Source organism: Giraffa tippelskirchi, chromosome 2 (assembly GCF_054371585.1).
Source record: "Giraffa tippelskirchi isolate mGirTip1 chromosome 2, T2T-mGirTip1v1.2.pri, whole genome shotgun sequence".
Taxonomy (NCBI): Eukaryota; Metazoa; Chordata; class Mammalia; order Artiodactyla; family Giraffidae; genus Giraffa; species Giraffa tippelskirchi.
The window spans coordinates 24421002-24448198 of NC_137276.1; the positions used below are offsets into that span (position 1 = coordinate 24421002).

Below are 27197 nucleotides of genomic sequence, written 5' to 3' on the forward strand. Positions count from 1 at the left end.
GAGAAACAATGGAAACAATGACAGGTTTTATTTTCTTGGGCTCCAAAATCACTGCAGATGGTGACTACAGCCATGAAATTAAAAGACATGTGATCCTTGGAAGAAAAGTTATGACCAACCCAGACAGCATATTAAAACACAGAGACATTACTTTGAGAAAAAAGTTCCATCTAGTCAAAGCTATGGTTTTTCCAGTAGTCATGTGTGGATGTGAGAGTTGGAAAATAAAGAAAGTTGAGTCCTGGAGAACTCATGCTTTTGAACTATAGTGTTGGAGAAGACTCTTGAGAGTCCCTTGCACTACAAGGAGATCCAACCAGTCCATCCTAATGGAAATCAGTCCTGAATATTCATCGGAAGGACTGATGCTGAGGCTGAAACTCCAATACTTTGGCCACTTGATGCAAAGAACTGACTGGTTTGAAAAGCCCCTGATGCAGGGAAAGATTGAAGGCGGGAGGAGAAGGGGATGACAGAGGATGAGATGGTTGGATGGCATCACTGACTCAGTGGACATGAGTCTGAGTAAACTCCAGGAGTTGGTGATGGACAGGGAAGCCTGGCATGCTGCAGTCCATGGGATCACAATGATTAGGACATGACTGAATAACTGAACTGATTCCGGCACATTCTGACACTGATTCCTAAAATATTGATGCTCACTCTTGCAATCTCCTGCTTGACCACTTCCAGTTTACCTTGATTCATGGACCTAACATTCCAGTTTCCTATGCAATATTGTTCTTATAGCATCGGACTTTACTTCAACACCAGACACATCCACACCTGGGCGTTGTTTACACTTTGGCTCAGCCTCTTCATTTCTTCTGGAGGTATTTCTCCACTCTTCTCCAGTAGCATATTGGGCACCTATTGACCTGGGGAATTCATCTTTCAGTGTCATAACTCTTTGTTTTTTCATATTGTTCATGGGGTTTTCAAGGCAAGAACGCTGAAGTGGCTTGCCATTCCCTTCTCCAGTGGATCACATTTTGTCAGAACTCTCCATCATGAACCATCCGTCTCAGGTGGGCCTACAAAGTATGTCTCGGCCGTGATCCATGTGATCAGTTTGGTTAGTTTTCTGTGATTGTGGTTTTCATTTTGTCTTCTCTCTAACGGATTAGGATAAGAGGCTTGTGAAAGTATCCTAATGGTAGGTAAACTGGGTCTCTGTTCTTTTCCAAGGCATACCATACAATATCACAGTAAACACAGTTTATGCCCCAACCACTAACACTGAAGAAGCTGAAGTTGAATAGTTCTATGAAGATCTACAAGACCTTCTAGAACTAACACCCAAAAGTTGTCCTTTTCATCATAGGGGACAGGAATGCGAAAGTGGGAAGTTAAGAGATACCTGGAGTAACAGGCAAATTTGGCCTTGGAGTACAACATGAAGCAAGGCAAAGGCTAAAAGACTTTTGCCAAGAAAACACACTGGTCATAGCAAACACCCTCTCTTCCAGCAACACACGAGATGACTCTACACATTGACATCACCACATGGTCAATACCGAAATCAGATAACTATATTCTTTGCAGCTGAAGCTGGAGAAGCTCTATGCAGTCAGCAAAAAGAACACCGGGAGCTGACTGTGGCTCAGATCATAAACTCCTTATTGCAAAATTCAGACTTAAATTAAAGAAAGTAGGGGAAACCACTAGGCCATTCAAATAAGACCTAAATCAAATCCCTTACTATTATACAGTGGAAGTGACACATAGATTCAAGGAATTAGATCTGATTGACAGAGTGCCTGAATAACTATGGACAGAAGTTAGTGACACTGCATAGGAGGCAGTGATCAAAACTATCCCTAAGAAAAAGAAATGCAAAAAGGTAAAATCATTGTCTGAGGAGGCCTTACAAATAGCTGAGAAAAGAAGAGAAGTGAAAGGCAAAGGGGAAAAGAAAAGATACACCCGTATAAATGCTGAATTCCAAAGAAGAGCAAGGGGAGATAAGAAAGCCTTCCTAGCTGATCAATGAAAAGCAATAGAGGAAAATAACAGAATGGGCAACATTAGAGATCTCTTCAAGAAAATGAGAGATACCAAGGGAATGTTTCATAAGATGATGGGCACAGTAAAGGACAGAAATGGTATGGACCTAACAGAAGCAGAAGATATTAAGAAGAGGTGGCAAGAATACACAGTAGATCTATACAAAAGGATCTTAATGACCCAGATAACCATGATAGTGTGGTCACTCACCTAGAGATAGACATCTCGGAGTGAGAAGTCCAGTGCACCTTAGGAAGCATCACTATGAACAAAGCTAGTGGAAGTGATGGAATTTCAGTTGACTATTTCAAATCCTAAAAGATGATGCTGTGAAAGTGCTGCACTCAATATGCCAGAAAATCTGGAAAACTCAGCAGTGGCCACAGGTGTGGGAAAGGTCAGTTTTCATTCCAATCCCAAAGAAAGGCAATGACAGAGAATGTTCAAAGTCCCACACAATTTCACTCATCTCACACGCTACTAAATTAACACTCAAAACTCTCCAAGCCAGGCTTCAAAAGTACATGAACTGAGAACTTCCACATGTTCAGCTGGATTTAGAAAAAGCAAGGAACCAGAGATCAAATTGCCAACGTCCATTGGATCATAGAAAAAGTAAGAGAATTCCAAAGAAACATTACTTCTGCTTCATTGACTATGCTAAAGTCTTTTACTGTGTGGATCACAACAAACTGTGGAAAATGCTTAAAGAAATGGGAGTACCAGACAACCTTCCCTGCCTCCTGAGAAATCTGTATGCAGGTCAAGAAGCAACAGTTAGAACCAAACATGGAACAATGGACTGGTTCCATATTGGGAAAGGAGGACGTCAAGACTGTATATAGTCACCCTGCTAATTTAACTTATATGCAGAGTACATCACACAAAATGCCAGGCTGGATGGAACACCAGCCAGAAACAAGACTGCCAGGAGAAATATCAATAACCTCAGATATGCAGATGACACCATCCTTATGGCAGAAAGCTAAAAGAACTAAAGAGTCTTGATGAAGGGGAAAGAAGAGAGTGAAAAAGTTTACTTAAAACTCAGGATTCCAAAAATGAAGATCCTGGTATCTGGTCCCATTACCCCATGGCAAATAGGTGGGAAACAATGGAAACACTGACAATTTTTTTTTCCCCCTTGGGCTCCAAAATCACTAAGATGGTGACTGCAGCCATGAAATTAAAAGATGGTTGCTCCTTGGAAGAAAAGTTATGAACAACCTAGACAGCATATTAAAAAACAGAGACATTACTTTACCACCAAAGTCCATATAGTCAAAGCTATGGTTTTTCCAGTAGTCATGTATGGATGTGACAGTTGGACCATAAAGAAAGCTGAGGGCCAAAGAATTAATGCTTTTGAACTGTGGTGTTGGAGAAAACTTTTCAGAGTTCCTTGGACTGCAAGGATATCCAACCAGTCACTCCTAAAGGAAATCAATCCTGAATATTCACTGGAAGAACCAATGCTGAAGCTGAAGATCCATTACTTTGGTCACCTGATGTGAATTGCCAACTTTTTAGAAAAGACCCTGATCCTGGGAAAGATTGAAGGCATGAGAAGTAGACGATAAAGAATGAGATGTTGGATGGCATCAACGACTCAATGGGCATGAGTTTGAGCAAGCCCTGGGAGACGGAGAAGCACGTGGAAGCCTGGTGTGCTGCAGTCCGTGGGGTCACGAAGAGTTGGACATGACTGAATGACTAAACAACATCAACAACTGTATTCTAATCTCTAAGGGCATTTGCATGTTAGTATCATGGCCTCAGATCTGGGTCCTACCCCAGAACAACTGAGTCAGATACTCTTAAGGATCAGGTCCAAAGCCTTGGGATTGCTTTTAAAACTCCTTGGGAAATATTTTGTATCCTTTGTTCTAAGAGGATTGACTAAAACCTGTATGTAGGCAGAAGAGAAAAATGGTGAAGGTTTTGGGAATCAGGAAATTAGATTCTCAGCTGGATTATTCTGCCCATGTTCATCCCGGAGAAGTGACTTAGTGAAAACATTAGAGTTAGCTTCAGTTTCTATAGAGCTGTCATGTGGAAAATGATATTTTAATGATTCCAGAAGGTACAATAAAGATCAATAAAGAGAAATTGGAGAGGTCAGTTTCAATTCAATATATAACAGGTATAACATTTTTAAGACATATACTCAGATGTACAAAATTAAAAAAAGAAAAGCAGCTATCATTATTTTATTATTTTTCTGAAACTCAACCTCTCTATTGAACCCTCATTTTAGTTGATGTCATAACCTATAATCCTTGCCATTTCTGGGTAAACCCAGGTGCTTCATTATCTTCTTTGTTTTCAGGTTTAAACTTCAGTGAAGTCAGAATTGTTTCCATCTCCCTTCTCTACCTTAGGTTAAGAGGTAGACTTTGCACGCTTTATGTAAAAAATCCTTGCTTCAGGAAATACATCTCTTCCATGGCCTTTCCATTGTTTGAAGCGGATATCTACTGAGACTTAACTTGTCTTCACCAGGCTCTGGTCAATGAATGAGTATGTCTGACAAAATGTCTGTATCTTTATCTGGTACTCAGTTTATGACCCAGACAGCCTTTCGGCTATGATACAGCCATTTTGCAGATGTCAGCTCTCTCTCAGTTAACCTTTAAACCCTTCTTAGAGGCCACAGGAGAAGCTGATTGTCTCTGAAATTACACTGACACGGAGTTTCAGGGTTGCCTTTTTCTGCTTTTTGTATCACATTCAACTAACTCCACTGATTTCTTCCAGAGATTGACACAGAGAGAAATTCATAGAAACTTAATTTCTCAAAGGGCTTCCCTTATGGCTCAGCTGGTAAAGAATCCACCTCCAATGCGGGAGACCTAGGTTCAATCCCTGGGTTGGGAAGATCCCCTGGAGAAGGGAAAGGCTACCCACTCCAGTGTTCTGGCCTGAAGAATTCCATGGACTGTATACTCCATGGAGTCACAAAGAGTCGGACACGACTGAGTGACTTTCGCTTTCACTTTATTTCTCAAATGCACTTGAAAATTCATCTTCCTCAAAACACATTCGAGTGTAAAAATCATTCAGTTCAGTTCAGTCACTCTGCCGTGTGCAACTCTTTGCAACCCCATGGACTGCAGCACACCAGGCTTCCCTGTCCATCACCAACTTCGGGAGCTTGCTCAAACTCATGTCCATCAAGTTGGTGATGCCATCCAAATATCTCATCCTCTGTCATCCCCTTTTCCTCCCACTTTCAATCGTTCCCAGCATCAGGGGCTTTTCAGATGAGTCAGTTCTTCACATCAGGTGGCCAAAGTATTGGAGCTTCGGCTTCAGCATCAGTCTATCCAAAGAATATTCAGGACTGATTTCCTTTAGGATGGACTGGTTGGATCTCCTTGCAGTCCAAGGGACTCTCAAGAGTCTTCTCCACCACCACAGTTCAAAAGCATCACTCCTTTGGTGCTCAGCTTTATTTTCCAATTCTCACATCCATACATGACTACTGGAAAAATCATAGCTTTGACTAGTCGGACCTTTGTTGGCAAAGTAATATCTCTGCTTTTTAAAATGCTGTCTAGGTTGGTCATAGCTTTTTTTCCAAGGAGCAAGCCTCTTTCAATTTCATTAGGTAATAACTTCAAAAGTATCATTCCATCATGTAAAGGAAGACTTTTTGTCAAGTGTATCTTCCAAAAATAAAATGTACCAGATTGACCACTTTTAATAAAATGATCAAAGAAATCCATGGTTATGGTATAAGACTAGATTGTGTCACTGGTTACTAAATGGAACCATGCAGTAGACTCTCCTAAAGAGTTTTTAAAGCTCAAATGGCAAGAACTGCTCCATTTTTGCTTACTGTGAAATTCAAGGGAGGAGAGATTTTTATCTTTCTGTGTAGCCTCACTCAACTAAAATGACTGTAATAGCATTGTGCACACAGCCTTCAGCCAGAGAATGTTCTCTCCCTGGTGAATATTCTGTGGCAGATTCTGTTCTGAGGAAAAACCAAAGAGGACAAAGTGATCATTACAAAGTCTTCCTGACCAGCTTCTGGGGTTACCCTCTTCAGTTTCATGGTGTACACTGCTCTCCCTGGCCATGTAGAAGAAGGTTCATGAGCAAGATCAAGGTCACAGCCTACAAACAAGGAGCAATTGTACAATCAGTGGGACTCTGCTGAAGCATTCTAGCTGAGCTCTGTTTCTAGAGAATAACCATCCAGAAAACACCGCCCTTTCCTTTAGCTGGAAGGCAACTCTCCTCAAGGCGAAAAAGGAAAAGGATGTGCCGAGATCAAAGTCACTTCACTTCTCTCAGGGAGACTGGACGTTCAGAAAGGTTGTGTATATAATATTCTCTACCTCCCTCAAATCACAAAAGAATTTTTTCATTCCATTATTGTTGTAGTGGCTCAGGTTATTTTAGAAAGATTAAAATAGCTGTATTTTTATATCTTAGGTAGAGCAGTAAGCTAGACCTTTCATAAATATTTAGGTTTCTTTTTTTTCTTTTAAACAATAGATGTTATTAAATACTTCACTCAAGCCAGGCTTGGTACACTGTCTTATATGTCTTACTCAGGCCCACTTTTCACCTTTGCAATTTCTTTTGCCACCAATTTAACATGTCATATTGTTTTAGGGTACAAAAGTCAAGTCTGTTTAAGCTTGGGGAAGGGAAAGTGTTGCAGGGAAAATATTAAAGATGTGAAATGGATAGATGATGATGCCAATGAGGATGGCTAAAGATAGGTTCTAGGGTATCTTAGACAACCAATGGTTTTAATTTCTGAATTATAGAAACCTGGAATGCTCCATGATAGTTCCACTTTCTTGTAAGCATTCCCTCCAGTGGAGATACTTGTATAAGTACCCTTTGAGCTGCACTGAGCCCCACTCAGCCCATATCGATAGCAGAGCATGGTTCACACTTATAAGAATGTACATCTTTGTAACTAGGAAGTTGGGGATAGTACAGAGTCTGTCAAAAATAAAAACTACTCTTCTTTAACTTCTGACATCCCTGTGGAGGTAAGTTAAGACAGAGAAAAGTTTTCCCATTATTTCTCCTAAATTGTTACCTTTCAGGTAAGAATGATCTGAAACAAAAGAAGCAGCATAGATAGGAAGAGGCAGATAATAGAAAAATCAATATGAATCATCTTCCACTTAGAAACACCTACCTTCAGTTTAGCCACTCCAGGCCCAGAGCAAGAATTAACTCGCTGTTCCTGACAAACAAGGAACTCTTAAACATAAATAACAGAAAATGGAAAAGGAAATAAAAGCAGATGAATCTTCAAACTTTATGAAAAATAAAGAAGATTTTATGGACTCTGAGGGAGAAGGTGAGGGTGGGACGTTCTGGGAGAATAGCATTGAAACATGTATACTATCATATGTGAAACAGAACACCATTCCTTGTTCGATGCATGAGACAAGGGCTCAGGGCCGGGGCAATGGGATGGCCCAGAGGGATGGGATGGGGAGGGAGGTGGGTGGGGGGTCCAGGAAGGGGAACACATGTAAACCCATGGCTGATTCATGTCAATGTATGGCAAAAACTATTACAATATTGTAAAGTAATTAGCCCCCAACTAAAATAAATAAATTTATAAAAAGAAAAAGAAAGAAGAAACTAAACATAAGTTTCTAAATAGTTTTACATTTCCTTACTTTCTTTGACCTTCTCATGTCCAACCCATGCCACATTGCTGTTTTGTGAAAGTCATTCTTTACATTCTCAGAGAATAACATGATTTGCAATGGGACAGAAACTTTTGGTAATTTAGACCAGTTCACACAAGTAAGGGGTTAGGTGGATGTGTCAAGATTCAAACTCAAATCTCAGCTCTAGCCCCTCATGTGTAAAACAGGGTAGCGGTACTCCCTTCACAGGATCATTGCAAAAACTCAGTCTTACTAAACAAGAAAAATGCATACAATAAAACTTACTGCATAACAGTCTTCAAAAGCTAATACCATTCTCATTGTTACTAACTGGTAATTCAAGAGACATTTTACCTCACCAAACAGGTATCGACTCTCTTTTTAACAAGAACTCAGAAATGAAGGTGAGTGGTCCATCACTAGCAAAGATAATAACAACACTAACAACAACAACATCAGACAGTGTATGCTAGTTTAGGCTAGTAACAAATCTCAAATCTCTTTGGGTTAAAATGACAAAAATATATGTCTTCAGAGTCAGCTGGAAGCTTTGTTCCACCACCTTTCTCTTGCCTGATTCTAACCTAATGGAAAGTCTCCATCTTTCAATGACGTGCTGGTCGTTGTATCAGAGGAAAGAGGAGATCAAAATTCAGTGCTCCCTAACCCTTAAAGTTTCTACATACAAATGAAAGGACATTTCTGCTTACATTTCACTTACCAAAACAAGGCATCTGGGTATGACATTGTAATACTATGTGTGCCCAGACTGAGAGAGCAAGTTGTGGTATTGACCATATAGCAGGGCCATCAGAAAGCCTCACACGGCAGGAAATGTGACATGGGATTTTATGACTACATTATCATCATGACAATTCTGAATGAGGCCTGTTTCCATCCCCAATCTAGAGATGAGGACACTGTGAGGCTCAGGGCAAGCAGAAGACTAACCCAAGGATACAGAGCTAGTAGGTGACAGAGACAAGATCAGAATTCAGGTCTCATGCTACATAGCCTTCCTCATCTACTCCTGGACCTGGAGACATTTGATTCTGATGCCTTCCTTCTTTGGGTTGTATCATAGGGAGCAAAGATATCTTAAACATAGTGCCACAGCCTTTGAACCAAAACATAAACAAAAATGTTCTGCAGTAACAGAGAGAATTGTCCCGAATTATGACTTTACATCACCCTCATCAACATCATAACCATCATGCTTATATTAAGAAAAATGCTTTACAAGACAGAATCAGTTCAGTTGTTCAGTCATATCCGACTCTTTGCGACCCCATGAACCACAACATGCCAGGCCTCCCTGTCCATCACCAACTCCCGGAGTCCACCCAAACCCATGTCCATTGAGTCAGTGATGCCATCCAACCATCTATCTCATCCTCTGTCTTCCCCTTCTCCTCCTGCCCTCAATCTTTCCCAGCATCAGGGTCTTTTCCAATGAGTCAGCTCTTAGCATCAGGTGGCCAAAATATTGGAGTTTCAGCTTCAATATCAGTCCTACCAATGAACACCCAGGACTGATCTCCTTTAGGATGGACTGGTTGGATCTCCTTGCAGTCCAAGGGACTCTCAAGAGTCTTCTCCAACACCACAGTTCAAAAGCATCAATTCTTCAGCGCTCAGCTTTCTTTATCGTCCAAGGCAGAATGCCCTATATGAAAATAATTGGCATTTGACTAATGGGAGGAGCTACCAGGGTAGCTTCTCAGTCTTCCCAGCAACTCAGTGAGAAGGTGTTATTATCTCCACTTTAAGATAAGGAAACTAAGGTTAGGAGAGATGATGTACTTTTCCCAGGTACCATAGCAAGTATACAGAGGCTTTGCCTCCTCTTGATCCTACAGCCTGTGCCTTTTACCCACACAAGTCACTGCTTTGTTGGAAACTGAATACTATGAAACTTGGTTTTGAGACTTTACCTTCGATACTCAACCCTAGTCTCTCTGTGTACATTTCTTGTCTCCAATGCATTCTATTCTATACTCTTGCTTCTTTGGGCTGTCAAAGTAGGTCTTCTGAAAGTTCTCTGGTTTTAGACACTCATCAATCACTAAGCATTTAAAAGTCATGTCATCACTTCTTTCATGAGTACACAGAGAACTTCAATAACACACACATCTAAAGTCTAGTACCTGGTATACAATAAGGGTATACCAGATATACCTTTAAATATACATCTTTAACAGATGACACCGTAGAAAGTATGCGTGAACACTAAGCATGGTATTACACCATATATTTTATCTCCAGAAATGACTGGAACCATAATGTATACAAGAAAAGGGTATCTGGCTTGACTGTGTTTTGGCATATGTGAAGTTGTTACCCTCATAGCAGCTTTGATGGAAATGCAAGCAAAATTAGTTTCTATCTATGCCTCTGATCAGGCTTGAGGGCTTTTTCTTTACCTACATGTTTTAAAGAAGTAAAACTCGATACAACTGGGAATTGTACCTACATGGGCCAACTTTCAGTATTAAAGGATGCTTTTCATTTGATAATTGCTTCCAATAGAACAGAAGCTGAAGTATTTGCCTATTGCATTTGGGAATGGTGATTTTGTTCTAGGGCTTTTATTGATTTGACTGTGTCTTTTTAAGAATTCTATTGCCTTTAAATGCTTTAACTAAGTAAAATAAGTTAAAACAACTGTGGCGATTAGCTGTTTGATGGGATTGGGAAAACAAGTGCAGGCAGACCAGGGCATTAATAATGAATGGACATTCTGAGAGTGTTCAGAGAGCATGGATGTTCTACAGGGTAACATCAAGGTTTCTCTATTATCTATCAGGGGTTCATACATGAAGTTGATAGAGACTGATTATATATCCCTAATGCCCTTACCTATATTAATTTCCTTCACTTTAGAGTAGCCTGAAAACCACTAATACCGAGCACTTGGCAGAAAAAGCCCTGTTAGAGAGAGCTCAACGTGTTTAAACATTTGATGTTATCTGTATGCTAAAGTGAGCTGAAACATAATGTAAAGTTTGGGGTGGATGAGAATTACAGAGGAGTGGTTAGGACAACTTGTACTAGCAACACAATTCCTGTTTTTAAGTGTGGCTGCTGTTTACTAACTCTTACCTCTTTCCTATTTGTGCAATGAAAATATGAGTACAGTTGACACCCATATTTTCACATAAATACTGCTCAAGTCCAATTAGACATGGATCTTTTTCAATAAACAATTATACCTACAATAAATGTATTTTCTCTTCCTTATGATTTTCTCTAGCTTACTTGTAAGAATAGAGTAGATGCCTATAACATACAAAAATATATGTTAGTTGACTATTTACATTATTGTTAAGGCTTCTGGTCAATAGAAAGCTATTGACCAGCTTTGGGGGAGTCAAAAGCTCTATGTGGATTTTCAACTGTACAAAGTGTCAGCCCCCTTAACCTGTTAACACATTGTTCAAGAGTCAATTGTAATTTTAACCTTATGGAGTTGTAATGAGACTTAAATAAAACAGCACAACCAAAATGCTTGCAAGAAACAGTGCCTGTAAAAGAGAAAGCACCCAATCAATGTTATTTATTACTTAGTTCAGAGAACTCACAGATATTTTTCTTGGTGTCTAAGTGACACTCTGGTTTTTCTTTTTTTTTTTCCTGATGTTTTTAACAGGTAGTCATGAGAGGACAGATTCTTTGTATATAGGATATCACAAGAATTACTAATAAGAGGTGGTACTAGGGCTCAGATAGATCACAAGATCAGATTAATGCTCAACTCCCTTCTCTTTTGCTGTTTGTGTCTAATAACAGAATAAAGGCCTGTTTGTCCTGTGGACAGGAGAATAGATTTGGCCAAGAAAGATCTAAAGTTTTGGGGAAGAAGGGCTGCAGCAGGTGGTCCATGTGCTATTTATCTTTAGTAATACCAGGAGGTTTATGCAAGTATAGACTGCTTGAGGCCTCAAAGCCACACACAGAGTCACCACCTAGGCTTCCATAAGAGGTCCTTGTGGAATAGAGCCCTTGATACAGTCACTGTCAGCCTTACTCCATTGACATTGAAATTGCATCGTGTTAGGGCAACTGCAGGCCCTTTACTCTCTGGAGGAAGCTGGTCACACACACCCAGACCATCATCTTCCTTCCTTTGCCAGAAGTCTGAAGCATGTGATGACTTTCATCCCATCCACAGGGCAAGAACAGGTATTTCATGGACAGAGAACTAAATATTTGAAAATATCAAAATGTGAGAAGTGCATTGATTTTGTTCATGTGGATGGTATTATCTACCAAGTGAACTGCAAGGAGATGAAAGATAAAAACAAAGGAATCTTACTTGCATTGTTTTCTTATTGTACCATTGGTCTCAAAGTGTACCATAAAGAACACATTAGATGTTCAGTTCAGTTCAGTCACTCAGTCGTGTTCGACTCGTTGCGACCCCATGAACCGCAGCATGCCAGGCCTCCCTGTCCATCACAAACTCCCAGAGTCCACCCAAACCCGTGTCCATCGAGTCGATGATGCCATCCAACCATCCATCCATCCTCTGTCGTCCCCTTCTCCTCCTGCCCTCAATCTTTCCCAGCATCAGGGTCTTTTCAAATGAGTCAACTCTTAGCATGAGGTGGCCAAAGCATTGGAGTTTTTCAGCTTCAACATCAGACCTTCCAATGAACACCCAGGACTGATCTCCTTTAGGATGAACTGGTTGGATCTTCTTGCAGTTCAAGAGACTCTCAAGAGTCTTCTCCAACACCACAGTTCAAAAGCATCAATTCTTTGGCGCTCAGCTTTCTTTATAATCCAACTCTCACATCCATACATGACCACTGGAAAAACCATAGTCTTGACTAGACAGACCTTTGTTGGCAAAGTAATGTCTCTGCTATTTAATATGCTGTCTAGGTTGGTCATAACTTTCCTTCCAAGGAGTAAGCGTCTTTTAATTTCATGGCTGCAGTCACCATCTGCAGTGATTTTGGAGCCCAGAAAAATAAAATCAGCCACTGTTTCCACTGTTTCCCCATCTATTTGCCATGAAGTGATAGGACCGGATGCCATGATCTTAGTTTTCTGAATGTTGAGCTTTAAGCCAACTTTTTCACTCTCCTCTTTCACTTTCATCAAGAGGCTCTTTAGTTCTTCTTCACTTTCTGCCATAAGGGTGGTGTCATCTGCATATCTGAGGTTATTGATATTTCTCCCAGCAATCTTGATTCCAGCTCTCCAGCTGAAGCATATGGGGTATGTAACTGGTATAATGACCACAGCTTGTTTTTGTAATAGATTCTAGGAACTTGAATATTGACTTCACCATTTGTTAATTTTGTCATCTTGGACAATTTGTTGGTCTTTGTGAGCATCAGTGGTAGAATCTGCTGGTCTGACACAGGGACACTGATTATACCAGTTTATTGGGTTCTGGTAAGGATTAAATGTGGTGATGCATGCAAAGCGCTCCTCATAGAATGAAGTTATACATAAATCCTCAATAAACTTTGGCTATTCATTTTCAGGCTGTGAATAGCAAGTTAAATAGCATTTGCAAAGCTACATTGACAATTAAAAGTAAAACACACAGATATAAATGCCTGTAAGATGCTTTACTGGTAATTAAGAGTGAAAAATAGAACTATAGAAAATAATTGAAATATCTACTAATTTCTCTCAAAATTAAATTCTTAGAATAGTTTTTTAACTGGGAATTTAATTTTCTTCCACTAAACTCTTTCCTAATAAATACATTTTAGTGACTATAAAGCTATGGAAAATTCTTTAGTCATAGTTAAGGTGAGCAGCACTCCTCAAATTTGGATTATCATTCAAATTATTCAAGAACTTTTATATGTGCATTTATGTAATCTATTTTAAAGAATTATAAAATCTGAGTAAGTTCAGAAACCTGCCCTGAAAAAAATTTCAGAATTGATTCCAGTTATTTGTCAGATTTTGAACCTTAAATTAGACCATATATTTCAGGTCTGAAGTCTATATATTTTCTTTCTTTTACACTCATTTCAGTTCAGTTCTGTCACTTGGTCATGTCTAACTCTTTGTGACCCCATGGACTGCAGCATGTCAGGCTTCTCTGTCCATCACCAACTCCCAGAGCTTACTCAAACTCATGTCCATTGAGTCACTGGTGCCATCCAACCATCTCACCCGCTATTGTCCCCTTCTCCTCCTGCCCTCAATTTTTCCAAGCATCAGGGTCTTTTCAAATGAGTCAGTTCTTCATATCAAGTGGCCAAAGTATTGGGGCTTCAACATCAGTCCCTCCAATGAATATTCAGGACTGATTTCCTTTAGGATGGCTTGGTTGGATCTCCTTGCAGTCCAAGGGACTCTCAAGTCTTCTCCAACACCACAGTTCAAAAGCATCAATTCTTCAGCACTCAGCCTTCTTTATGGTTCAGCTCTCACATCTATACATGACTACTGTAAAAACCATAGCTTTGACTAGATGGAACTTTGTTGGCAAAGTACTGTCTAGGCTTTTTAATATGCTGTCTAGGTTGGTCATAACTTTTCTTGCAAGGAGCAAGTGTCTTTTAATTTCATGGCTGCAGTCAGCATCTGCAGTGATTTTGGAGGCCCCCAAAATAAAGTCTGTCACTGTTTCCACTGTTTCTCCATCTATCTGCCATGAAGTGATGGGACTGGATGTCATGATCTTAGTTTTCTGAATGCTGAGTTTTAAGCCAGCTTTTTCACTCTCCTCTTTCACTTTCATCAAGAGGCTCTTTAGTTCTTCTTATCTTTCTGCCATAAGGGTGGTGTCATCTGCATATCTGAGGTTATTGATATTTCTCCAGGCAATCTTGATTCCAGCTTGTGTTTCTTCCAGCCCAGCGTTTCTCATGATGTACTCTGCATAGAAGTTAAATAAGCAGGGTGACAATACGCAGCCTTGACATACTCCTTTTGCTATTTGGAACCAGTCTGTTGTTCCATGTCTTGTTCTAACTGTTGCTTCCTGACCTGCATACAGGTCTCTCAAGAAGCAGGTCAGGTAGTCTGGTATTCCCATCTCTTTCAGAATTTTCCACAGTTGATTGTGATCCACACAGTCAAAGGCTCTGGCATAGTCAATAAAGCAGAAATAGATGTTTTTCTGGAACTCTCTTGCTTTTTCGATGATCCAGTGGATGTTGCCAATTTGATCTCTGGTTCCTCTGCCTTTTCTAAAACCAGCTTGAACATCTGAAAGTTCACGGTTCATGTATTGCTGAAGCCTGGCTTGGGGAATTTTGAGCATTACTTTACTAGCGTGTGAGATGAGTACAATTTTGTGGTAGTTTGAGCATTCTTTGGCATTGCCTTTCTTTGGGATTGGAATGAAAACTGACCTTTTCCAGTCCTGTGGCCACTGCTGAGTTTTCCAGATTTGCTGGCATATTGAGTGCAGCACTTTCATAGCATCATCCTTTAGGATTTGAAATAGCTCAACTGGAATTTCATCACCTCCACTAGCTTTGATTGTAGTGATGCTTTCTAAGGCCCACTTTATTACAGATAAATATCAGTTTTTTTCCTAGAAACCATAAATACCCTCATAAAATATATATTAGAACAAAGCATTATTCATTGAAACTACAAATCCTCAGTCTTAGAAGAGAGCTGTGTTCTAAATGCAACTTGGAAGAAGGGCATCAACCAGCTCTACCCTCCAGAGGCAGATCAGTGATACCTGGATCTAACAAAGCCTCTCTTGAAAGCTCCAAGGATCTCTTTGTCCTTCACTTATAAACTCAGTCTAAGAGACCTTGTGCAAAAGAGGATGCATGCTCTTCCAACCTCCTTAATTTGTCAGTTAGTGAAGACATATTTTTGTAACTGTAACCTAGCATTCGGGTTTCCCAGGTGGTGCAGATGTAAAGAACTGCCTGCCAATGCAGGAGATGCAAGAGACATGGGTTCAATCCCTGTGTCAGGGAGATCCCCTGGAGTAGGAAATGGCAACCCGCTCCAGTATTCTTGTCTGGAATACAGAGGAGCCTGGCAGGCTACTTTAGTACATGGAGTTGCAAAAAGTCAGACTGAGCACATAGGCAACCTAGCATGCAGATGTCATGTGGCTTCTATTTGCATAATAAATTACATTTTATGATATGAAGTTGTGCATCCAAGGAGATAAAAAGAACTTTTAGCTCAAAACCTAGCATTTTATTTGTTAGACTAAAAATATTGACATATTTTTGTTTTCTTTACACTGTTTTCAAATAGAAAGATACAATCTTTCTTAAAGGACCAATGATATTCCCATTTCCTGAGAGCTAGAAACATGTTAATTGGAAAGTGTATATATACATAGTTTCTATCACTGAGGCTTCAAAAGTCCAAAGATGAGTTGTTCAGCTTAGGCATCTAAATAGAATACATCCACAGGGGCCTATCTGCAGTTGTTAAATTTGGTGTGATGCCCAATGTGCCTTTCCTTTAGTTCACTACTGGATAAAGGAGGGAATTATTGATCCTCTGCCTCACTGGATGATATATTCATTTTGGGGGTTGTTTTGTTACTGCTTTGCAATTTGTAAAATAGTATGTATCAATAGTAAAATTAAGGAGGATGAATGTCACTAAGTGTTAAAGAAATTTAAGGTGAAGAATGGGAATACAATAGTCTGAGGATTCAAGGAAGATCATATGGAGAAAGGGAGCTTAAACTGGACCTTGCTAGTTAGAGATCCTTCAGAATTGCAAGGATTTTCATTCAGGAAGATCAGTGCTACATGGCATTGGATATAAACTCTGAATGTGTTTCGGGCTAAAATGGTTCATGTATTTTTAAAAAATGGTTTTGTTTTTTTTACTGTTGTTGCCTAATTTTTCTGTTTACATTTTAATCGAGGTATATCATAATATGCACAAATTTTGAATGTAGAGCTTGGAGTTGTTGTTGTTTAGTTGTGTCCAACTCTTTTGCAACCCCATGGACTATAGCCTGCCATGTTCCTCTGTGTATGGGATTCCTCAGGCAAGAATACTGGAGTGGGTTGCCATTTCCTTCTTCAGGGTTTCTTCCTGACCCAGGGATCGAACTTGCATCTCCTGCATTGGCACACGGAATCTTTACTGCTGTGCCACCAGAAAAGCCCACAGAGCTTGAAAACATGTGTGTGTACACACATATATACACGTATACATACATGCACACACACACACACACACCGCTATGTAACTGTCAAATAGATGGAGGACACAGAAATCTCCAGCACTCCATTTCGTTCCCTTGTACCTCTTTCCAAGAAATATACAGCCATCAACCAAATACTATGAATCCTGTTATACAGAATAATTTTACCTATTCTTCATCTTTGTACAGAAGAGATCACATAACATGTACTTTTATCTGTAATTTCCTTCATCCATACAATGCCTATGAGATACATCCTTGTCATTGAACATAACTCTAGATTGTTCAATTTAGTTACTTTATAGTATTTCATTGTATGAATAAAATGAAATTTATTTATTCATTTTTCTAGATGATAGACATTTAGATCTATCATAAAATGTCTGTAGACATTTTTTTAGTTTGGGTTATTGGAGAAATTGTTGCAATTGTCCTTCAGTGAGCTTATGCTTTTAATTATTGGGGGAATTTACTTACTGGTGGATTTTCTGGGTCATAAGGTAAGCATATATTTCACTTTAATTGAAATTTCCAGTTGTTTTCCAAAAGTGCTATAAAAATTAATTTTCCCAGCAGCAATGAACGTGGTGAGATTTCCAGTGCCCCACATCTTCATCAAACAGTATTGTCAGTCTCAAAATTCAACGAATTTAGAACTATCATATCTCCTTGGTGGACTGACTTTTCTGTCATTAAATTCAAATACCCATCCATAATTCTAGTAGTATTTAGTTTGTTAATGCTTATATATTAATAAATTTGAGTAAATTAATGATTAATTAACAAGTTAAGTAATATGTCTCTTATTAGTATAACTCCCCGAGTTCTCTTTTGTTGGTATTTGCGAGCTATGTTTTTCAATCCTCTGTTCTATGTCTTTTATTTAAAATCTTTCTCTTTCTCCTCAATATGTGGTACTGGGAAAATTGGACAGCTACAAGTAAAAGAAATAAGTTAGAACAATCCTAAAACCACACACAAAAATATAGTCAAAATAGATTAAAGCCCTAAATGTTAGGCTGGATACTAGAAAACTCTTAGAGGAAAACACAAGCAGAACACTCTATGCCATAAATCACAGTAATAACTTTTTGATCCACCTCCTAGAGTAATGAGAATAAAAGCAAAGATTTTTAAATGGGACCTAATTAAACTTAAAAGCTTCTGCACAGCAAAGTATAAATAAAATAAAAAGAAAATCCACAGAATTGGAGAAAATAATTGCAAATGAGGCTACTGATAAGAGATTAATCTCCAAAATATACTAACAGCTCATGCAGCTCAATATTAAGCAAACAACCTGATCAAAAATGGGTGGAAGTTCTAAATAGAGCTTTCTCCAAAGAAGACATACAGATAGATAACAAAGACATGAAAAGATGCTCAACATCACTATTAAATAAATGCAAATCCAAACTACAATGTGGTATCACCACATACAAGTCAGAACATCCATCATCACTTTTTTAACTTATTTGTATCATGTGCATTTATGCATATTTTTTCAGATTACTCGGCTTGGGCCCATAATCTACCATCAGTTGTGAAAATTTCTAGGCCACCATATTTTCAAATATTTCTTCTACCCCATTCTTTCTCTTCTCTCATCAAGACTCCAAAAGGGCATGTGTTCCATCTTTCCACTGCAGTCCATAGGTCTTTACTCTCTTTTCTATATTTTCCATCCATGTTGTACCACTGATTCAATCTGGATATTTTGTTCTGACTTCTTTTCCAATTCATCAATCTTCTCTTTTGCTGTATCTATTATCCTATTAAGCTAATTTTTGTTTAACTTATGGTATTTTTGTAGTTCAAGATTTTCATTTGTTTTCAGAGATCCTAGTTCTTCAGTGAAATTCTTTATCTTACTATCGCTCTTCTTAAAAAATTTAATTCTCATTTATTTATCATTTCTATCTGAAATCTCAAGATCTGGGTCTGTTTCTATCACGAAGATGGTTTGATTTTTTGCTTCTTTTGCTTTATTTTACTTTTCTTTATTGTATCTTGGTCCTGTCTCCAGGTATATCTGATGTTCTAGTTTTAAATTGAATTCTGTCCATATGGATAACAACTTTCAAAGGCTCTGGAGTATCCAGAGATGATCACTTATTGCTCGGTTAGAGACTTAGTGTCAGAGAATATTGCTTTAATCCATTTAGCTTTTCAAATTATTCAGTCTTGGGTCTCATTTTTGGTGAAGGCTGGTCTTTATGGCATTCTATATTGTTTGGAGTTAGCACATTCACTTTCTCAACTGAACCCCTAGGTCCAACTCCTTGTTGTTCTGTGCCCCAATTTTTGTCCTCCCAGCCCTATGAGACTATAAAAACACAGCTTAATTTTTTAGTTTCTCAGCTTCCACATTCTGCTGACTTCTACTCCTTTTGTCTCATAAAGATTAGGAATCACAAAAAGCCCTGAGGAGAAAAGTGGTGCCAAATATCAAGCATCCTTCTCCAGGTTTCCCCCTTCTCCAACATTTTGGCCCTGGTAATACCAGTTTCTAACTTTTATATCCCCACTCTGTGAGACTACTGAAAGCTCGCATCATCCAATTTTGATTATCTTCTCAGCCCAGTGATGCTTAAGAATGGTAAATGCCTTAAGAGGAAAAGTGATGAAGCATGTCTGGCTTACCTCATTGTGCTGCCAATCTCTTGGGGGTTTGCGACCATCAAATCCTGACGGTCTCAGCTGCGTTCTGATGCCTTCAAAGAGTCACATTTGATTTCATTCAGCTTTGATAGTTGTTCACTGTAGAAAAAATTGATAAAAGTACTCTGCGTTAGCTGAAAGCGAAAGTCACTTGTAAGCTTTTTAATTTTGTCACGCAATCAGGTGTCAGGATGTTCAACTAGGACAATGGGCCAAAGTGAATGTAACAATCAAACTTTTATTCACTTATCATAACAGTACAAGCAAGAGGCAAAATGAAGCTCTGGCTCCCCAGTGTTCCATTTATCCTCACAGAACAGCACCACGAAGGGGTCGGGTGGATGAAGCACAGACAGGGGTAACTGTCTACAGAGGAGCCTGGAACAATCTTTAATGGACTGATAGCCGGAAAGGGTGGGGGCTAGCAATGGAACATTCTGAGTCCAAGTGGAGAAAAATGTCTCAGCTGAGGCTCCTAATAAAGTGATCTTGGCAGAGGTGCCTGGGAAGTACCTCCCCTGAGGCCCTCAGTGAGAGGCCTCTGAAGGGAAGGCTGAGTTTTTAAAAGGAACTCCCTCCAGGAAACTTGCATGCACTGGCTGTTCACCAGGCTTGATGTGGCGAAGGCCGCTACTCCCACGAGTCTTGCCAGGCAAATCCTTGTAATTGCCTATGATCCAAGTCTGAAAGATCACACAGAGGCCTATCTGAATTCCTCCATAAGGATAGTGTTCGGTCTATACAGAGTCCTCAGTTCCTTCTATTCTTACTTTCCATTATTTTTGTGCTACTGTTGTAATGTAGTTCAGTATAGCCTACTCAACTAAATACACACTATTTCCTTCTGATTCTTTAGTCCTGTCTCCCTATGCAGAAAGTTCCACACATAGGTAACGGAGAATCTGTTCACTTCACCCAAAATCAATTTTTAATGGACATTAAATTTCAAGTTTTTTATATGTGTTTTATACTTTTTATATACACACATACATTTGTATATATAACATGTTTACATATTAGCAAGTTTGATAGATTATTCTCTCAGAGAAACTCTACAGATAGACAAGTTTAGTCAGTCTGTCTAGTGGAATGTTAGAGAAATAAAGTTTATAAACCTCTAAGTCTGAGGAGTTTATTATTATCTTGAGTTTTTTTCTTTACTGCTTCCTCTTAAAGGACAAAGTCCCAGAATCAGTTGATCCTGAATGACACTGTTTGAAGTTTTTCGGTTCAAAAGTATGAGTATGTCCTCTTAACTTCTATTCACCCCTTTGGGGATTTAGTCAGCCCAGGAATCCGAGTTAGTGTATGTCCTATACAGTTTAGTGCAGCCTCCATTGGTGGTGTGGGATAGCTCATTTTCCAGTCATTACATAAGAAAAAATACCATTTAAATTTTGTAGAATAAATACTACATAGCAGAAATATAGTATATCATTTTGTGCAATGAAAACAATCACATCTGCTACTCTGTACAAGAGAAGGACCATCACCCCCTGCCCCAATCTGCTTTCATTTCTGTTAGTGCATCATCATTGCTTCTGTATCAGATTTCTCATATGTATACAATTTGAGGAAATTATGAGATTTGGAGTTTTTATTGATCGTGTAACCTTCAGCTAAACCTCCATGACCTAGCAACTCTCAATTTCTTCTTGTATTTTAACATGCCAATAAAATAAAAATGGCACTCACTTGACCCCCAGCTTCCACCATGGACCCACTGTCTGGTGTAATTGTCAGCTGGGACTGTTCTACAGCATTAATCAAAAAGGAGCAGGAAGGGAAGAGTCAGCTGTGGTGAGGTCTTCACACTGCAGGTCAGTGCTGGCTGCTGTCACTGAAGCCTTGGTGGGAGCTACAAACATAGCTGAACAACATCATGAATGTGGAAGTCAAGGGTAAATGTACCGGATCCATACCTTTATCTTAGTCCAACCCTTCCCCTGTATTTGACCACTGCTTCTGAGAAGGAGTGTTCAATGTTCTGAGACCCTCCACAAACTAAGGAAGAGTGCAGAGAAAATTCACTAAGATAAACACTCAGTGTAAAATTCAAGGTGTGTATGCATATAGTGTCAGGAAAATGTTGGCAAAAGTTTCTTAAACTTATCCTGGAAGCCTGAAATGAGGATGACTTCTGTGTGACTTATTTCTTATCATGCTTCAAACCTGAAGTTCAACTTAGTAGAAAGAAAGAGGCTTGGTCTTTCAAGGCTAGTAAGATTATCTTGGTGAGGCTCCTGAGGTCAGAGGGTATTTCTACCATATCAGTCTTTGCTCTTACATTCCACAGTACCTTTCCAGGAATGATCACATAAAAGGAATTTAATATTTCTCTTTGAGGGGAGGATTTGGAAATATACCTCAATCTTTAAGTCCTACTTATAGAAGTACAAATGTCATGGAAGAGAATATTCTGGGCCCATCTTTCCTGCGGGTCCAATGCCAAGGACTCCCACATTATTCTTATGTTTTTTTTGAACACTGAATGACTTCAGGATGTCTTTTCACTTCATCACCATGCAATAGTTGGTTATTCCCATATTTTCCAGCTTTCTGTGAATGTGTACAGCTCAGCTGTAAATCTCAGTATATTCTGTATGCAGCTTGTTGAGCAGGCTCATTAATTGCAGCACAAGAGGGTAAGCATTTGCAAATAAAGCATCTGTCCTCTCAAAATCAATTCATGTGCCCAGAGCTTACAAGTCTTAAGAGTATGTAAACATAAGCAGTGCTATGTGAAGCAGACAGGGGCTCCAACCACAGAAGAGTTATTTTTGTGGAACTCTTTTTAACAAGAATTTTTTTGGGGGAGGTTTTATTTGGCTAAGTATGCATTTCTTTCAAATAAAATCTATATTTCTATAAAATAGATACACAAGTTTACAGCCAGATATATTTTCAAAAAAGGAAACACACTCCTCCATGATATACACAGATCATGAAACAAAAATTATTAGCCCTCCAGAAGCTCCCCCCTCATTTCTCCTAGTTACTGTTACTCCTCCCCCTGGATAACCAGAATACTGACCTTCTAATACCATAGATTAACTTTCCCTGTTTTTGAAATTGTATATAAATGGAATTATGTAGCATGTCCTGTTTTGTATCTGACTTATTTTGTTCAACACAGTGAGATTCATGTATATTGTTGCTTTAATAGTAGCTCATTTTCAATTCAATCCATTTTTTATTATATGAACATACCACAATTTATCCATTCTATTTTTTTTTGTTTTGACATTTGAGTTTTCTTCAGACTGGGAGTTATAAGGTCAATTACTATTTGACAAAGGAGACAAGAATATACAATAGAAAAAAGGCAGTCTCTTCAGCAAATGGTGTTGGGAAAGTTGGACTTCCACATGTAAATCAGTGAAGTTAGAACACATCCTCACACCATACACAACAATAAAGTAAAAATGGCTTAAAGACTTAAACACAAGACATGACACTGTAAAACTCCTAGAAGAGATCAAAGGCAAAACATTCTCTGACATAAATCAGAGAATGTTTTCTTAGGTCAATCTACAAAGGCAACAGAAATACAACAACAATAAACACATGGGGTGTAATCAAAGTTACAAGATTTGCACAGCAAAAGAAACCACAAACAAAATGAAAAGACAACCTAAAGAATTAGAGAAAATACTTGTAAACAGTGCAACCAACAGGGGCTGTATTTCCAAAGCATACAGACATCTCATACATCTCACAACCACCAACTAAAAAAAAAACCAATTGAAAAATGAGTAGAGACCTAAATAGACATATCACCAAAGAAGAAATAAAGATGGCCAATAGGAACATGAAAAGATGGTCAAAGTTGTTAATTATTAAAGAAATGCAAATCAAAACTACCATGAGGTACAACCTCACACTGGTCAGAATGGCCATCCTTAGAATGTCTACAAATAGCACATGCTGAAGAGGATGTGGACAAAAGGGAGCCCTCCTACACTGTTGGTGGGAATGTAAATTGGCATGGCCAGTGTGGAAAACAGTATAGAAGTTCCTCAGAACACTAAAAATAGAATCACCATATAATCCAACAATCCCACTCCTGTGCGTATATCCAGACAAAACTCAAATCCAAAAAGATACATCCACTCGTATGTTCATAGCAGCACTATTCACAACAGCCTAGATATGGCAAGAACCTCAAGTTCACCAAAAGATGAATGGATAAAGAAGATGTGGTACATATATACATTTTTATTTTTGGTAAACATGCATATTCTTATTTTTAATCTAAAGTCCACCAAAAGATGAATGGGTAAAAAAGATGTGGTATATATATAAACATTTTTTTTTTGGTAAACATGCATATTCTTTTTTGGGTGTATACTCCTTCAAAGGAATATAACACTCCCAGTTGCCTTGTGTCTTCACTAATGCTTAGTATCATCTGCTTACATTTTACTGATTCAGGTAGGTAATGCAATTCTGATGCACTGTGGTGCTAATGTGCACTTAACTGATGACTAGTGAATCTGAGAACATTTTCAATGTATTTTGGTCATTTGGATATCTTTATTTGTGAAGTGTCTCTTTGAGCTGGTTGCTCATTTCTATTGGTCTCTTTTCCTGTATCTTATTGATTTGTGTAGTTCTTTTTATATTTTGGCAAATCTTTTCCTGCATCAATCCCATTCTATGACTTACTATGGTATATTTTTGATTAACAAAATTTCTTATTTAAACTAATGCCCCATCCCCATGCACTCTGTCTGGTAAAGAACTACATGTCAATCACAAGCCCTCAGTTTAGTTGTTCAGTCATGTCTGACTCTTTGCAACCTCGTGGACTGCAGCATGTCAGGCCTCCCTGTCCATCACCAACTCCCGGAGCTTGCTCAAACTCATTTCCATTGAGTCAATGATGCCATTCAACCATCTCATCCTCTGTCATCCCCCTTCTCTTCCTGCCTTCAGTCTTTCCCAGAATCAGGGTCTTTTTCAATGAGTCAGTTCTTCACATCAGGTGGCCCAAGTATTGGAGTTTCAGCTTCAGTATCAGTCCTTCCAATGAATATTCAGGACTGACTTTCTTTATGATTGACTTGTTTGATCTCCTTGCAGTGCAAGGGGCTCTCAAGAGTCTTCACCAGCACCACAGTTCAAAAGCATCAATTCAAAATCACAAGCTCTACCTCATCTTTAAAATTCTTCCTGAACAAATGTGCTCTTTTCCCCTCTCCTAAAGGTTTTTGCTAAGTGATTATGCTTATATAAGCTTTTCATATATTGTTATACAATAATAATAATAACAGCAATAATATTAAGTAACAAAAATGTTGATTCTTTTCCACATGACAGGAACTATCTTAAGTACTTTACAGGTAATACCTCACTCAATCCTTTCCAAAAATTCACAGGAGAGACATCCCATCCATCTGTTACTTATGACTAAACAGAGGCACAAAAGCATGGGCAGTGTTTAGAGGACACAAGTATCACTTTCAGGATGTAGCCTAGAGAAAATATGCTGCACTCAAACTCTTTTTTCCCACTTCTTCGTTAGTGTGTTAAGGGGAGTAGGCAGAAACAAGTGGCAAAGTCCCTTCAAAAATAAAACTAGTCTTGAAGATTGGTGAGTGTGTATCTCTGACAGCATGTCTACCTGACATGCACAGGTTCACCCTATACATCTTTATTGTATTTGTTCCTTTACCTTTTACGTCTCTTAAATTGTAATCTTTAGTCTCTTCACTTTCCATTCCCACAGGCTCTAAATGCACAAAAATCCATCTGTGTATCTTTTCATCGACTGTACTATTCACAAAGTGTGGTGCATGTCTTTTGGGATTTCTGTCTGGCACAAGCTCCCTAATTTGAGAAGTTCCTTTCCAAATAAGGGACCCTCTTCACCATGTTTGCATTCTCTGCATGGCCTGTGTCCTAGCCATGGACAGATGAAGAACAGGCATTCACCCAATATAGGCAATGTGATTTAGCCAAAGCATTTAGAAGCAGAATTCAGAGGTTCTGGACAGTGTGGGCAGGCTCTACAATTGGAAGCTTTACGAAATCAGAATGAGAGTGACCATATTTGGAGTATTCATGCCAAGCAAAGAAAGCCAGTCTAGAGAAAACCAATATGACTCTCTCATACTGAAATCGGAGATGAGAGGCTATGGAGCCTTAAAAGAAAGTGAAAAGTTAACCCTTGCTCCCAACACTTAATTTGTTGATTCAATTTCTCATGACTTGATATTTACTAATTTACCCCTGGATTATTTGAACTACTCCCCAGATTATTTCAATATATTCTCTCTCCACTTTTTTGGTATTGTCAATTTGATGCATTTCTGTTACTTGCGGCCAAAGAATCTTAACAAACACATCACAAGACCATTCTTGAGAGATCAGACTGTAGTCCCTCTCTCACTTCAGAGACCTCCCAAAGACTGTTCCTTAGCAAAGCCATGGAGGAGAAAAGAAGGAATTCTCCTTGGAATTCTGGCATTTTAGTCCTTCTTTCTTTCACTTTCAGTTTGTTCCTATGAAATATACTCAATGCCTCATGCTTAAAGTTCAAACATTAATACTCTTGGGAAATGTGCATTTGCAAACAGGTGTCTGCAGAAAACTTTGATTAATACAGAGGAATAAATCTCTATTAATATAATCAATATAGTAATGCTGTCTCATTTATATAGAATGTTTATAAGCATATTCATCACCTCAAGTAGTTCACAGAACAATTCCGACATGACTATATTTCTCACTTTTTAAAAAAATTTTGCTTCCAGTGTTGGCTTTTTGTTTTGTTTTAAACAATATCGAGTTGAGAATTTTTTTTTTTTTTTTTTTTGGCTGTGCTGGGTCTTCATTGCTACATGCAGGTTTCTCATTGCGGCAGCTTCACTTGCTGTGGAACACAGGTTCTAGGGCTCTCTGGCTTCATAAGTTGTGGTGTGTGGGCTCAATAGTTGCAGTGCAAGGGCTCCACAGGGTGACACAGGGGTTTAGTTGCCCTGAGCCATGTGGGATCTTTCTGGGCCAGGGATGGAACCAGTGTCCCCTGTATTACATGGTGGATTCTAAACTGCTGGACCACCAGGGTAGCCCCAGTTAGCTTTATGGTCCAGAACACAGAATTGGTCTATGGTCTCCCGCACCCCACCATGAGACCAGAGTGTGAACAGTCCCAAGTACTATCCCCATTTAACATCAATGGGTAGAGAAAAATAGTGACTTGCCTAGATATATACTTAGAAAACCAGCTAAAACAGAATCACTAACTTAGCCACTTGGTCATATTGCTGTTTTAGAGAAAGCCATCCTGGCATATTCAATATATTGCCTACTGTGCATCTTATATGTTTACCAACTTCAGACCTTGAATGAGTATTTGCTAGCATGTGATATACCCTGTACCCGGACCTGGACATGCTGTCTTAGACAAGTTTTGTGCAAATATACAAACTCAGTTGCCACAAGGTCCCATGGCAGGGGATCTAGAGGTCACAACATTTCAAAATATCTCTTTTGCTGCCTTGTTGACACTTGTACTATTTATCACTAAAGGACATTGGAATTTGACACCTTGTTGAATTGCTTCCTTGGTGAAGCAGGTATTTTGTGTGTAAGGTGAGAGGACATAGGACAGAAATCAGTACAAAGAACACTGGGCTGGAATCCTCTGCATCATTACCACTTCTGTTATTTCCTAACCAAGTGGTTTGGAATAAGTTGCTTTTGAGGAGAAGTTCCAGACTTCATCACCCACAAGTGTGATGGATCGT

General features: G+C 38.9%; 1 protein-coding gene across 4 annotated transcripts in view; it reads right to left on the bottom strand.

Annotated features, from left to right (window-relative positions):
• Positions 1-27197, bottom strand: part of LOC145539478 (uncharacterized) — a 702259-nt gene that overhangs the window by 228837 nt on the left and 446225 nt on the right. For all 4 annotated transcript variants that reach the window (XR_014077848.1, XR_014077852.1, XR_014077853.1 and 1 more), the window contains one exon: positions 19426-19542. Coding sequence is in view for 1 of the 4 variants with exons in the window: in XM_081573566.1 (XP_081429692.1) it covers positions 19540-19542 (3 nt within the window). In the remaining 3 variants the exon portion in view is untranslated. Of the gene's footprint in view, positions 1-19425; positions 19543-27197 lie in introns of those variants that run through there.